Source organism: Euprymna scolopes, chromosome 5 (assembly GCF_053919585.1).
Source record: "Euprymna scolopes isolate OS-2025 chromosome 5, ASM5391958v1, whole genome shotgun sequence".
Lineage (NCBI taxonomy): Eukaryota > Metazoa > Mollusca > Cephalopoda > Sepiida > Sepiolidae > Euprymna > Euprymna scolopes.
Window position 1 is genome coordinate 20,445,144 of NC_136486.1, and position 15,870 is coordinate 20,461,013.

The 15,870-nt window shown below is 33.2% G+C and overlaps 1 protein-coding gene across 1 annotated transcript in view; it reads right to left on the reverse strand.

Moving 5' to 3' along the window:
• Positions 1–15,870, reverse strand: part of LOC145276728 (tRNA N(3)-cytidine methyltransferase METTL6-like) — a 31,872-nt gene that overhangs the window by 2,628 nt on the left and 13,374 nt on the right. The window contains exons 3-5 of the mRNA XM_080127944.1: positions 8,980–9,105; positions 7,158–7,328; positions 3,257–3,398 (exon numbers count right to left, since the gene is read on the reverse strand). Coding sequence (XP_079984070.1) covers positions 3,257–3,398; positions 7,158–7,328; positions 8,980–9,105 — 439 coding nt within the window. The remainder of the gene's footprint in view (positions 1–3,256; positions 3,399–7,157; positions 7,329–8,979; positions 9,106–15,870) is intronic.

The following is a 15,870-nucleotide window of genomic DNA, read 5'->3' on the forward strand; positions in this document are numbered from 1 at the left end:
TGTTGGTGCTGATAAAACTGGCAACTTATATAAAGGTATCATGATATTTATGATTTCAGGGTTGAAGGATACAGTGCCAACTGTAGTTAAAATCTGTCCTGAAGTGACTGTTACTGGTGACTGGATCTCTCAGGAGATAATTGCATGCATTGTACAGCTTTTAAATGCAGGATTTAATATAAGGGCTGTAGTTGCAGACAACCATTCTGCAAATGTAAATGCCTTTAAAATTTTATTAAATAAATTTGAAGGAGATAAAAAACGTTTTATTACTTATCCAGATTCTCCAAACAAATTTTTTTTCTTTTTTGACATTGTTCATTTGTTGAAGAATATTCGAAACAGTTTACTAAACAAAAGCAAGTTTGTGTTTCCTTCTTTCGATTTCAATATTTTGAACCTTCATTTGTGTTCCCAGTCAGGAGTTTTATCTTGGCCTGATATACATAAAATATATGACAAGGACAGGGTTTTGGATGCTACATTACAAAAAGCACCAAAACTAACTTTCAAGGAATTACATCCGGGTGACAATAAGAAAAGTGTCAATTTGGCTATTGCTGTATTCCACAAGACAACAATTGCTGCTTGTAAAAGCTACTTTCCAGAATGGACCGACATTGCAAATTTTCTTAAATTGATATGGTGCTGGTGGACTATAGCCAATTCTAATTAAAGATTTACCCCTAATTTTTTGAATAATGCTGTTACTGCAAGTGATGATAAAATCAACTTTTACCAAACATTTTCTAGTTGAGTCTTGGTCAAAAATTTCTGATTTTTGCCTCACTGCACAGACTAGCAAAGCATTTGTCACAACTTTGAGAGCACAAGCAATGCTTATGAAAGAACTGCTGAATGATGGGTATGAATATATTTTCACTCGTAGATTTCAAAGTGATCCCTTTGAAAAGTGATTTTCACAGTATCGTCAAATGAGCGAAGGGAGATTTTTAGTGGGTCTTCATCAGATTTATAGCAGTGAAAAGATTTTAATCTGTAGATCCCTTTTAAAAGAAAATATTAACATTTGGCAGGAAAACCTTAAACCATTGTCAAAGAATGAAAATTATAATAACCTTCTGGATATTTTGTCCAAACATGAGTCAGAAATAAATGAACTATGTTTATCACCTGACAGCAAAGAAGTAGCATATTCAATTGCTGGTTATGTTGCAAAAAAACTTTTGAAGCGCTTTAACTGTGATATTTGTTCTTCTTTTATGGTTGGCAATGATACAGAGATCACTGAGAATCATTATCTTAATTTATTATCTCAAGGAGGTTTGACAATTCCATCCACTCAGATTGCTGAATTTATTTGTTCTTGCTTTGCAATTTTGGATTTTTCTTCTCAATTCATTGAAAAACATGGTCAGTCTACAACTAGGTAATCTGCAGAAATAATTTTAAAAACTTATTCGCCAAAGTATGTATTTACATGTGAGAAACACATTGAAAAAGTACATAAATTTGCAACAAAAATTGTTATATATATATTCTATAACAACAAGCAAAAACTTTCTTCAGATGAAATTAGAAAAAATTCATTAAAATTTTTTAAAAAGCGGTAATAATTAAAATAATAGTGAAATTTACTGTTGAACATTTACCTTTATTTACAATTTTTATTGAATTTCTTGTGCTTTGTAAAGATACTTTAAAATTCCTCTTGTAAGAAAGATAGCAGTTAATGATTTGATAATTTTATAACAGAGTGAAAAACCATTTACTTCCTTTCCAATCTTTATATTCATGTGCTTTGTAAATATTTTGATATTCTTAAAAAAAGATATTCTAATAAAATCTTTTAAAAACAAATAAACTGTTGTAGTCAAAGTAAAATTTTTTTTCATATTTATAAGCAACAAAATTATTGGAAGGGTCAGGGGAGACAACTCAAAATGAATTTGTTTTTGTTGTGTTGTTGTTTAAAGAAATAAAATGGAAAAATACATCTAATTAATGGAAACATTTTACTTTGGACAGGATAACAGTAAAATATGTAAGTAGAATTTATTTAAGCATTATTTCAAATATTAAAACCTGAAATAATTATTTAATTATCTAAGCATTAACATCTGAAATAATGTTTGAATAGAAAACAATTTCTGGGTTACCTCCCTTTGTCTTAGTTTCAATGGCCGCTTAGAAAATTGCCTCTCAATGTGACATATACGGCCGTATTATTATAGTAGGCCATGCCCCGACAAACATGACAAGTAGCAAAATCCCACCCCCTACACAGTAGAGGTCTAGATGTAAGAAAGCCTTCTACTCTAATAGTTTCTTCTCCAGAACTGCTAGACTTTGGAATTCTCTTCCGGGCTCCTGCTTTTGCAACTGTACTGACATGCAGAAGTTCTAGTGTAATGTGAACAGACATCCTGCTGCTCAACTCCCTACATAGTATCCCTGTAATTTATGTCCCTGTGCCTAATTTGAGGTGAAAATGGAAAAAAAAACAACAAAAAAAAAAAACAAGAACGTGTTCCAGTTTTGAGACTACCTGGCAGTAAATGGTGTTAGTTAATTGGAAGACCCTGTCAAAAATGTTACAAAAATAATCAGTAAAGTAAAATATTTTAGATATAATAAATAAGAATATTTGCAAAATGATTTTCTTTGATAAATAAATGTTTATTTACATTTTATTTTTATAAAATATTTATTTACAAAAACATTTTTACATAAATTAAATTGATTAAGTGAATATGAAATTGAATACATGTTTAAATAAATGGAGAAAAGAATCAACACAGTTAAAAAATATGAATTTTTCACATATAATTAATTAAATATGTAATAAATAATAAATAAATTGTAATAGATTAAGTAACATAATGTTAGCGGGATTTTCAAATTAAGTAATGCTGTTTACTTTCGAGAAGTTTTAAAACCGAAACTAGTTTGATTCGATAAAGTTATGGAATGACCAAAATATGTTAAACTTTTACCCTGGCAATGCAGATAGATGAGTGGATTTGCATTATCCATTCTTTCAACATATCCATACCACCTCAATCTATTCTGACACAAAACATCAATTATGTTGCAAATGTGTAATCTACTCCTCAACTCGTCTGATGACTTCCTATCCTTGAGACTTACACCATACGTCCACCTCACCATCTGCATATCTCTTCGAGAAAATCTATTAATGTCCTCCTCCTTAAGGAGCTAAGTCTCACTACCATGCACCACAACACCCCTAATTGAGGGAGAAAAGATTTGAAGTTAATGAAAGAACTCCTACCTGTGGAAAAATAATAAGCTCGTGTTCCATCTTGACGGACGTAAAAATTATCGGCAAGTTTGTGTCCAGGAGAAAATCGCAACATGGCGTAATCGTAAAGTCCATAATCACGAATTAAAAGACAGCCATCAGTTTTTAAAATCTGAAAAAAAAAAAAAAAAAAGATACTATCTGCACACGTACATAATATATACATATAACACACTCCTCCTCCTCCTCCTCCTCCTCCTCCTCTCATATATTTACATTGTTGCGACACTGGACATGCTAATGTTTCAGACAAATGGTCGGTTAAAACATGAAGTCTTCATCAGGTGACTTAATAAATGGTTGCTTTCCACAAAAGAAATCAGTCCTCAAATATATATATATATATATTTTTGTATACAAAATTGTCTAGCATGGTAAAGTTGCTCAACATTTTATGCTTGGATATACAATCTTCAGTATGTTCAGTACACATATATGTATGTATGTATACATAGATAATTAAAATTACAAAGATAAATATTAACTTTATGTTAGAACCTCTTCAAATAATAAAAAGCTTAATATACAAGATAGAGCAATTAAAAAACAAGAAAAATTGCTGGTGAAAATTAAAATTTAATAAATATTGTAAATATTTATTGATACATGAAAAAATCAAACAAAGAATTATAGTATATAAAATTTTGTGAACTAAAAATACAGTTCAATAGAATAACAGATCAAAAAAAAATTGAATCCTCTAACCAATTAACTAGTCAATTAATTAATTAATGAAATAATTACATTTATATTAGGAACCTCTCAAGATAATAAAACGATAAAGCAATTAAAGAACAAGAAAAATTGATGATGAAAATAAAAATTTAATAAATATTTACAATATTTACTGATATATCAAAAATTCAAACAAAGAATTATAATATACTAGCGAGAGTACCCAGCATCGCCTGGGTGTGGAGACGTGGTGTAGTGGGGTGGAAATGAAAACAACAGTAGGCAGCCCAGGTGAAGAGAGGTGTTGTTAAAAAAAAAAAAAAGTGGTAGTAGGTAGGCAGGTTCAAACTTGTAACATGAAGGAGGAATAAAAAAAAATGTAACGTCTTAGCTGTACATCCATGGCAAAACCGGAAGTCAAGAGCGTTGAAATTAAGCGTAGGCAATCCAACGGAGATGATGACTTGCGAAAATGTAAATAATAATTTATAACTTAAAATATTGCAGCATTAAGAATTTATATATAACTAGTAGGGGTGTGGAGAGGTGGTGCAGAGGGGGAGGAATCAAAATAACAGTAGGCAGACCGGGTGGAGAGAGGTGTTAAATAAAAAAGAAAAAAAGTGGTAGTAGGTAGGCAGGTTCAAACCCGTAACATAAAGGAGAAATTAAAAAAAAAAAAAAACCTAACATCTTAGCTGATGTGTCCATCGTGAAACCGGAAGTCACAAGCGTTCCATTTAAGGGTAGTCAATCCAACGGAGACAATAACTTTGCAAAAATGTTGATGAAAAAAGTGACCCCTCCTTGTAGAAAACGGCCCAGTTGAAGGTGAAAGAATGAATGCTTTTGACCAATTTTTCAATATTTATTGTTCAAGAGAACGAGCTTTAAAATGATACCAAATTTGTTAATTAGTCCAACACGTATGTCAAAAATTTTTGCAAGACATACAAACAAACACACATTTTGCCTTTTATATATTAGGCTAGCAGGGGTACCCGGTGTTGCCCGGGTGTGGAGAGGTGGTGTTGTAAGGAGTCAATACAACCAGAAAAAATATATATATAGATGCAGCCTGGGTGGAGAGAGGTGTAAAAAAAAAAAATATAAGTTTAAGCAAACGGTAAAATAATTCAGTTTTTGTTTTAAGAGGAAAAACCCCATTACATAAACCTCGAAGTAAGAAAAAAAAGGAGTAGGAAGGCAGGCTCGAACCTGTAACATACAGGAGGAAAAGAAGGTGAAAAAAAGCAAACTGCTTAACCCCAGTGGCCACCATGACATACGACTTTGCTGCCATTCAAATTAAGGCTAGGCAAGTGCATATTATGACATTACAATAATGTCAACAAAAAGTGACCCCTCCTTGTACAAAACTGCCCAGTTGAGAGTGAAAAATTGAATGCTTTTGGCCAATTTTTTTATATTTGTCGGTCGAAGGATCGAACTTGAAAACGATACCAATCTTATGAGGATCCATCGCATGTGGAAAGGTTTTGTGAGACAAACAAACATACACACACACATTTTACCTTTTATATATTAGATGTTAAATTGAATTTTTAAAAAAAATTCTTAATGTTGCAATATTTTAAGTTATAAATTTATCATTTTTTTACTAGACTATTTTGTCTTTTTCTTTTCCAGTTTTAACAACTAGTCCTGTTACTTTTCTAAGTTTAATCTTAACCACGCATTTTTCTATGTAATCTATATATATCTTCTCTACTATTATATCAAAGGTATTGTGTGTGTGTGTGTGTGCGTGTGTGTGAGTTCATTCTCTATGGACTTGAAAATGGCTGGGATGATTTTTATGAAATTATTTTACACAAAGTTACTTTATGTGTCTGGCAATGGTTTTAGATAGGTTTTGTATCGGAATGTCTTCAATAACAATCAATAATCAAAATAATCTGAAGAGAGAAGGACCCGGTGATTTTGACCAAAGTTAACATCTTACAATTTTTACCAAAGTTAACATCTTACAATTTTGACCAAAGTTAACATTTTACACAGCCAAACATCTCAAGTGCATTTCAGAAATTTTGTTATCACATTGGTCGACTTTTTCATTTTCAGCTTAAATTCAAGCCATTATCACTGCACAACCAATAAAACTAGGCATATAAAATCAACAGTAGGTTCTTTGATATGACAGAGGTATGTTCAAAATAAATGTTTCTGTTTAGAGTACAACTGATGCATGATACCTGAGTTTTGCATTTTAAACTTTATTTCAAACCATTTATAAATATAAAAGCAAAAATGTATGTATGTGTGTTCGCTTTTTCTGTGTGTCTACAAAAGGCTTCTTTTAGAGAAGCGGTCGCTCGCTTCACAACTTTTTAAAACTTTTTATATCACATATAAATCATAATATCTCACAGTTAACAACAAAGCTCGCCTGTCTATTTAATTTGCTCGATTTCGGGAAGATAAATATTCATAAATATTATTTGCTCTCCATTTTACTTTCCAAGTTTTTTATTAGTTTACTATTATTTAATGTCTGTTTCAGAAAAAATCATTTTATTAATTAAATATTATTTGCCTACCTCCCCTTTTCCTTCTTAATTTTTTTTATTAGTTAACTATTATTTAATGTTTGTTTCGAAAAAAGTAATTTTATTAATTAGATATTATTTGCTCCTCTCTGCCATTTTATTTTTCAATTTTTTTATTAAGTATTATTTAATGTTCATTTTAGTAAAGATCATTTTATTAATTAAATATTATTTGCCCCCCCCCCACCTTTCCTTCTTAATATTTTTATTAGTTAACTATTATTTAATGCTTGTTCAGAAAAAAGGTTATTTTATTAATTAAATATTATTTGCCCTCCTCCATTTTATTTCTCAATTTGCAACACCAAGGATGAACTGATTGCCAACATCATAGTAGTGTTAAGGTGTCAATCGAAGGATGACATAGAGGCAGCATGCTCAAGATTTAAGCTCTGCCTGGAGGCTCTGTTGTAGGTTCAGAGCAGCTTCTTCAAATGAGCTCTATCCAGAAAAAGATCTCAGAGATACTGTTTGAATTCTGCAAATGCATCATCTATTAGCCAAAATATGATGTTCTCTTTTTTTTCCTTTCCCAAGAACGTTAAATTCACCCCAAACACCCTGTAAACCTTTGAACAGCTGCAGAAAGAAGAAAGCTAAAATGAAACTGATTCTTATTTTATTACCGTTTTTAAATTTTTCAAAGCTGATACCATTTTATCTGGATGAATAGCAGACAGGACGAAAATAAGAGTGACAATGTCGACGGAATGTGGAGGAATATTTTCAGTCAAATCGTCTTCTGTGATGTCACACACAAATGCTTTGCAGCGAGATTCATCATATTTTGCATTTTCCTATCAATAAAAAGACACAATTATAATAAATTTTTTTTTTAGAAAATGTTGTAGAAAAACAAACATTGAATGACAATGTATTATTTCCAAAATAAAATCATTGTTTATATTCAGATTTATGCACAAAGTTACGAACAGTAAATAGAGTCTGAGCAAAGCTGGGCAGAATTGCTAGTAATTAATAAATATAATATATAATGAAAATATTTATCAATATAATTAAATATTATAATAAAATAATACTTGAAATATTATATAATAAAATGAAATATAAAACATAATACAAAAATAAATATTAATAATATACCAATCAAAATAATATATAACATAAATAATATTACTTTAATATTAGAAAGTGAAAATATTATTTTAAGCATTTCTAGAGACTTATAAAATATAACTGAAAAAAGTTGTTTTTTTTCTATTGGTTCCAGAAGGTTTCAAAAAACTATGTATTCTACATTATTGATTCTAGAACATTCTCCAGCGATTACTATAAATAGAAGACTATGCATTTGTAAAAACCAGTTATTGATTCGTACAACAAATAAAAGAGACACAAACTTGGGGCGACCTTCTTGCTAAAATCAATCAACTCCGGCCACTAACGAGAACTGAAATAACCCTTGGTCGTAAATAAGAATACTGAACGTCAAGCCAAAATAAACCCCTCTTCAAACAAACCACAATGGACATCTTGGTAAATATAGATTTTCCTGCATTTTGATATTAACCAAAGTAAATATATTTGTGAATGTTATTTCAATATTTTTTTAATTTATGGTAATTGCTAGAACAAAAACCTTTATTATCTCCCTTAGATCATTTTTATTTTACTGTAAAATAGTTTTCGATACTTTTACTTTTGTTTACAAATAGATTTATTTTCTTTTTAACTCCATTCTCTGTTTTCTTTTCACTCTTTTTTTTTAATAATATATATGCTGCAGCGAATACCTCTAGACACACAAAAACGTAACACAACACAAAAAAATTTCAGTCTAATAGTGAAATGAAATTAATCATCTAATAAGAAACCATAAAAAATGAATAAGTAATTAATTAACACTCGTTTTTCAAAAGAATATGCAAATTAGTTAACCTCATGTAGTCGCTTGCATATCTATGACTAAGTACATTAAAAAGTTTATTTTAATACTTTTTAAATAAAAAAGGTTTTTACTATCAATGTTAGAGCGAGAAAAACTCAACTTCATATATATATATATATATATATATATGTATATATATATATAATTTTTTAATTTTTTATTGAGCCCATAATAAATTTACATTGTTGTTTCCATTGGACTTTAACCCCAAGAGATGGGGTAGAGTACCAATTTCATTGGAATTTATGTGTATATATATATATATATTTATACATACATATATATATAATTATCTATTACAATAAAACATAGTTCAAAGTTTCATCAAAGCATTACTCTAATATCCAGAACATACTTTAATGGCCTCTCATCGATGAGTGGTTATAAAAAGATGGCTATTAGAGCAGACGTTATGTGTTTATAAAAAGAAGCATTTGTTGTCACAAAACCAATCACTGATGACATTTACACAGAATATACAATCCACTTTACTTCATCAAAAAATGTTAAAAAGAAAGTGAAAAAGGGACAATTTTTACCTTCACAAAATCAACGGCTCGTTTTGAAAAATCACAAGCATAGAAGAATAAGTTTGTTTCATTTAGCAAAGGAAAAAGAAAGTTGCCAACGCCGCATCCAACTTCAAAAACGGTTTTTGATTTCTTCTGTAAAAAAAAAAAAAAAAAAAAAAAGATGAAAACTGGATCAAAGAATATTACCATTGAGTTATGACAGAGTTCACTTCTTTTAGTTAAAACTCTTACATTATAAAATATTCAGTACAAGACTTATTAATAGAGTTAATCTTATTCTGAAAAAAATTTTAAAATTAGAGAATATCATCATTAGGTATGAATAAGAATTTTGGGCAATGATTTTTGTAAGTTTTAACATATTTTATACGTTTTTTGTAAGTTTTAACATATTTTAAATGTTTTTTGCGTGTTTTAACATATTTAAAATGTTTTTTGGACGTTTTAACATATTTTAAAGTTTTTTGTGGGTTTAACATATTTAAAAAAATTTGACCTTTGCAGTCTCTACCAACTTACTTAGCCAATTTTTGGTCTAAACATCTGAAATTTTACATAAAGTGCATTCAAACATAGGGCAAGCTTTTTAATTGGTTTTTGGCCAAAAAATTGGCTGCCAAGGGGTCAAAGTTCAAAAGATTTTACCTTTGCGGTCTCTAGCAAAACTATTCAGCTAATTTTGGATCTAAACATTTGAAATTTTACATAAAGGGTATTCAGACATGCAGCAAGCTTTTTAATCAGTTTTTAGGCAAAAATTGGCTGTCAAGAGGTAAAATTTGAAAGAGTTCACCTTTGCAGACTCTACTAAACTCCTCTGCCAATTTTGAGTCTAAACACTTGAAATTTTAGATGTAGGTAATCTGAACATGATTACAAACTTTTTAATATATATATATATATATATATACACATGCACATAAAGTTATGAACAGTATATAGGGCCTGAGCAAAGCTGAGATGAACTGTCAGTTGTCTGGGCTGAACTGCGAGTTGTTTCTATAATAATAAATACGTGATCTGCATGAATTAAAATATAATATTTAAGTATATCTTAGGACTGGGCAATACCAGGCGACCTGCTAGTATAAATATTTCTCCAAAACCTTTGGCCTTGATGAAGAGGAGACAATAATTTGCTGCTATGGTTTCAAATGATCTGAAATAACAGCAAGGAGAAACTTGATTCCAAATATTTCTTATATGTTATATCTCCCTTCTTTTGAAAATAGGGTACGATTATGAATATCTCCATCAAATAATCCTTATACACTGTGAAATTTACTTTATGTATGAAAACCAACAAGGGGAGATATAACATGAGAAATATTTGGAATCAAGTCTACCCATCTACAGGAGGCTGTCCTATCAGCAGGTGCAAAGTACTGGGGCTGCTGTATTGCCATTTGGTGAATGGATTCTGGACCATGCAGTAGCTTCTGGTGGGGCCTCTCGATGCCATACTAGTGGGTAATTGTTACGGCTTTACCTTATCATTAGCTACAAATAAAAAAAAATTTTTTTTTAATTCTTTGTTTCTTTTTCTCTCTTAGTTTCCCCTCTCTGTCCTGCTCTAAATAAATCTGACGACCTAGTCCACAAATTCCAAAAATTCACCATGACAAGTTTCAAGAAAAAATACACGATTAAACCCGGTTCTCCAACTTCCAACATAGACCCCTATTACCATGTCTCCTTCTCCAACATCAGGGGTCTACGTTCTAACCTTCCAGAGGTTGAAACCCAATTACGGGAGACTAAACCAGACCTTTTATTAAAGTGAAACTGGCATTGGATAGGCTATTTCCCTAGAAGAGTTCGCTATTAAAGGATACTCTAACTTAACTTCTAAATCTGACCCCCAAGATCGCCATGGGCATGGAATATGTGCCTATATTAGGGATAACTTTCCATGTGGTAGGGACATCTCCAGGGAAGATCCTAACTTACCCTATATGTGCTTCCGGGTTGCTTTAGCTCACACTACAGCATTTATATTTACTTTCTATCGCCCCCATAACAGCGGAGTTACTATCTTTCAAAGCATATCTGAGAAAATTGACCAAGTCCTATCTGCTTATCCTTCAGCTAACATTCACGTATGTGGTGACTTCAATGTTCACAACGTCGAATGGTTGACCCACTCTAACAAGACCGATGATGAGGGGAGATTCTGTCATGATTTCTCCATTGCCTATGACCTCACTCAGATTGTTCAGGAACCCACCCGTGTGCCCGACAATGACGGCCAGTCTGCGAGCCTACTAGACCTTTTTCTCACAACTTGCCCTAAACTATGTTCAGTTTCTGTTCTGTCGCCTCTTGGATCTTCCGACCACTCTGTTGTATCAATTAAGATAAAAATGAAATGTAATAAGTCCCCAGACGTACCTCTCCATCGTACAGTATATCGATACACTAAGGCTGACTGGGATAGCTTCCGTACATTTATATCTGATCTACCTCTGCATTCCATGTTTAAAAAGGATGTGTCCTCTATAGTATTAGACCTGACGGAATGGCTAATTGTAGGTATTGACCGTTTCATACCCTCGAAAAAGTTCCAGCAAAAACCTAACAGCCAGCCATGGTTCTCTCCAGAATGTGCTGCTGCAATTGCACACAGAAATCACTTTTTCCACTGTTTCCAACGTAATAGATGTATGAAAACTAAAGCTGCTTTCAGGACTGCCAGCAACCATTGTAAGAAAGTAATAAAGAATGCAAGAGAGTTGTATGCTCAATCTGTTAAGTCCAAAGTAGCTGAGCAGCGGCTTGGTTCCCACCAGTTTTGGCAAATAGCAAACAGAATCCTGAACAGAAGCGTGTGCTCCATCCCAACTATTATCAATGGACCTGAGGTAATCTCGTCAGCATCAGACAAAGCCAAACTCTTTGTCAAGAACTTTGCAGCTAATTCTACCCTTTGCGATCAAGGCCGCCAACCCCCAATATTTCCTCCTGTATGTATGTGATATACGTATATCTGTACGTGATGTTGCCAAGCTAATCAAAAACCTTGATTCCAGTAAAGCAACTGGCCCTGACGGTATTCCAATTATAGTACTCAAAAAACTTCAACCTGAACTAGCGCCCATACTTACAAAACTGCTTAAACGTTGTCTTAAGGAGAATAGTTTCCCATCTCCCTGGAAAATTTCATCAGTATGCCCTGTATTTAAGAATTCAGATGATCGCTCATCCCCCTCTCAGTACAGGCCAATAAGTCTCCTGTGCGTCATGAGTAAGTTGCTGGAATCTGTGTTAAATACAGAAGTAATCAACCATCTCAACAAAAATAACCTTCTTAGTGACACTCAATATGGTTTCCGTTCTGCTAGATCTACAGCAGATGTGCTTACAGTTATATCTCATAGGATTAGCAAATCTCTCGACGGAGGCAACCTTTCTAGGGCAATTGCTTTTGACATATCTAAGGCCTTTGATAGGGTATGGCATAAAGGTTTACTTCATAAGATCTCTAGCTATGGTATTGCTGGAAATGTCTTCTCAATTATTAAATCATTTCTTTCTGATAGGTTCATAAGAGTAGTAGTTGAGGGGCAAAAATCAGAAGCTCACAGTATTAATGCCGGTGTCCCTCAGGGGTCCATCCTGGGCCCAACTCTTTTCCTGATCTACATTAATGATCTTCTAAATCACATCTTTACATCATTTGTAGACATCTATGCTGATGACACTACCATTTATGGTAGCACATCTAAGACAGTAAATGACCAAGTTCTCTCCAATTCTCTCTCCTCTGATCTTGAGCACGTAGTACAATGGGGTAAGGAGTGGCTGGTTACTTTTAATGCATCTAAAACCAAGCTTCTCTCTTTACATCATCAACATTCTGATCCACATCTGGCATCAATTGAAATGAATGGCTCTCGTCTTCAGGAAGCCTCAAGTTTTGACAAGCTTCTTGGCTTGACCATTACTCCTGATCTCAAATGGAACACGTACATCAAATCTGTTGCCAAGGTCGCTGGAAAAATGGTGGGATCTTTCTATCGATCCGGTAGATATCTCACTGCTGATGCTATTCTCTATCTATATAAGAGCCAGGTACGTCCAAGGATGGAATACTATTGCCACATCTGGGCAGGAGCTGCTTTAAAGGACTTGGCCTGCCTTGATAGAGTTCAAAATAGACTTCGTAGCCTCGTAGGAGATGTCCTTTTCTCTTTCTTGCAACCTCTATCTCACAGAAGAGATGTTGCGAGTTTGTCTCTGATGTATCGTTATTTTCATGGAAAGTGTTCGACTGAGCTTCAATCTATGGTCCCCCCTCGCCAAACTTTCACAAGAAACACTCGTCTAGCTGTAAACACTATCAATAATTCCCCCCACTCTTTATCTGTGCCTAAACCTAAACGTAGATTCCATGAACAAAGCTTTTTTCTTAGAACTGCACGCCTGTGGAATTGTCTTCCGTTTTCCTGCTTTCCGGCTGACTACAATATGGTTGTGTTCAAGTCTAACGTAAATAAGTTCTTGATGAGCCGTTCCATATAAGTTATCAAATTTACCAAATTTTCATTACTAATGATTACTATATTGTCCAATTTCTACTGTACACTCTTTAACCCTTATCCTTGAGTGGCCTCTTGGCCTTGATAATGTGGTGATGCCTATGTAAAAAAATAAAAAATAAAAATAAAAGAACTGACAAATCAAATTAATTTATGTTCTGCTATCATAGCAGCAAGTTTTAGTCTGCCTTCATCAAGGCCAGAGGTTTGGGGGAAATATCAGATATTTTATAATTCATATTCAAAACTAGGAAAACAAATGACTATGATTGAAACATTTTATGGCTGTAAAAAAAGTGCAAAAAATAGACTCTGGATGATGGATGATCCCCTTAATGTGCGACCATAAGGGTAAATGTCACATAGCACTCTACACAATTCATTAGCTTTCCAACACACTTTCATTTTTAAATTCTGATAAATAGCCGCTGAGATTTGGAACTTATAATATTGCCAAAAAAGGTGGTATATCTATATATATATATATAGATTAGTGGCCTGGCAAGGCCACAGGGAAGACAACCGAAGCAGTAAAACTGAAGCTGCCTGCTAAGACACTATATATACAAATGTAGGCAAATTTGGGCTTATTCTATTGGTTTGAAAATATAGGTTATTTTTTACCAATTGTCATAAAATTCTAACCATAGAATTGTATTTTAATCTTCAAAAAGCCTGCAAATTTTCATGTAGTTTCGTTGCATAGAACCAAAGATATAAGCATTTCAGTATTCAATTTAGTTATGAGTATAGATATATCCACATAGATATATCAACTTTTTTGACAATTTTATAAGTTTGAAATCTTGGTGACTATTGATCAGAATTACACAAATGAAGGCTCGTTGGAAAGCTAATGACTTGAATTGTGTAGTGGGCTATGTGGCATTTGCCCTTATGGCCACACATTATGGTTTAAAAAAATGGGGATCACTTTTCTATATTAACTTAATGTAAAATGAGCACTCACTTTATGGCCACATCTTTTGGTAGTGGGGGGGAGGTCTTATTTGTTTTAGGGGTGGTGTTTATTGTGGCCTAGTAGACCAATACAAAACCTACCTTAACAAATTTGTTTTCCATAGGTTTTTTGGGTGTGCTGAAAATGAGTATCGCATTTAAACTTTCCACAAATAAGTATTTTATTGAGTATCAAGCAAAAATATGCTCACTTGTGCATACAACGATGACCACTACTTATAACAAAGAATTGCATTGCTTAATACCTGGAAAAATACTTATTTGCGAAAAATTTAAATACGATATTCATTTTCAGCACACTCGAAAACCTCTAGAAAACAAGTTTATAAAGTCGGCATTCATTTTACATTAAATTAATATAGAAGAATGATCTCCCACTTTTTGAAACTATAATTTTCTTCATATCTTGGAAACTACTCGTTTCCTGGAATTTTAAACATTATTTTTATTTTCAGAACCCTCAAAAATCTATACTAGTAGTAATTTTAAAGGATTTTTATAGGATGGGAAGATACTGCACTTTCTTTCTTTACATAGTTGTCACCACTTATCAAGGCCCGGAAGCCACTCGTGGATAAGGGTTATTGCGTGTACAGTAATCAATGGGATAGTATCGTAGTAATCGTTAGTATTGGAGATTTGATAAAGTGTCTTACTTAAGGGGGCAGTTCATCAGGAATTTGTTTATGTTGGACTTGAAGACATCCAAGTTGTAGTCAGGTGGGAAACATGCAAACGGAACAGGCATGCACTTCTAAGAAAGAAGCTTTGTTCATGGAATCTATGTTTTGGTTTTGGCACAGATAAAGAGTGGGGAAAATTTTTAACAGTGGTTTTAGCTAGACGGGTGTTTATCGTGAAAGATTGGCAAGGGGGTACCAGAGATTAGAGCTCAGGAGAGCACTTGCCATGGAAGTAACAATAAAATAAAGACAGGCTCGAAACATCTCTTCTGTGGGAACGAGGTTGCAAGGAAGAGAAAAGGGCATCCCCCACTAAGCCACGAAGCCTATTTTGCACTCTGTCAAGGCAGGGTAGGCTGTTTTTAGCAGCTCCTGTCCAGATGTTGCAGCAGTACTCCATCCGTGGATGTACTTGGCTTTTATATAGATAGAGAATTGCATCAGCAGTGAGATATCTTCTGGAGCAGAGGAAGGATCCTACCATTTTTCCAGCGACCTTGGCAACTGACTTGATGTACGTGTTCCATTTCAGGTCAGGAGCAAAAGCCAAGCCTAGAAGCTTGTCAAAACATGGAGCCTCCCCTAGACGAGAGACATCCATTTCAATTGATGCCAGATGGGGATCAGAGCGTTGCTAATGTAAAGATAGGAGCTTGGTTTTAGATGTATTAAAAGTAACCAGCCACCTCTTCCCC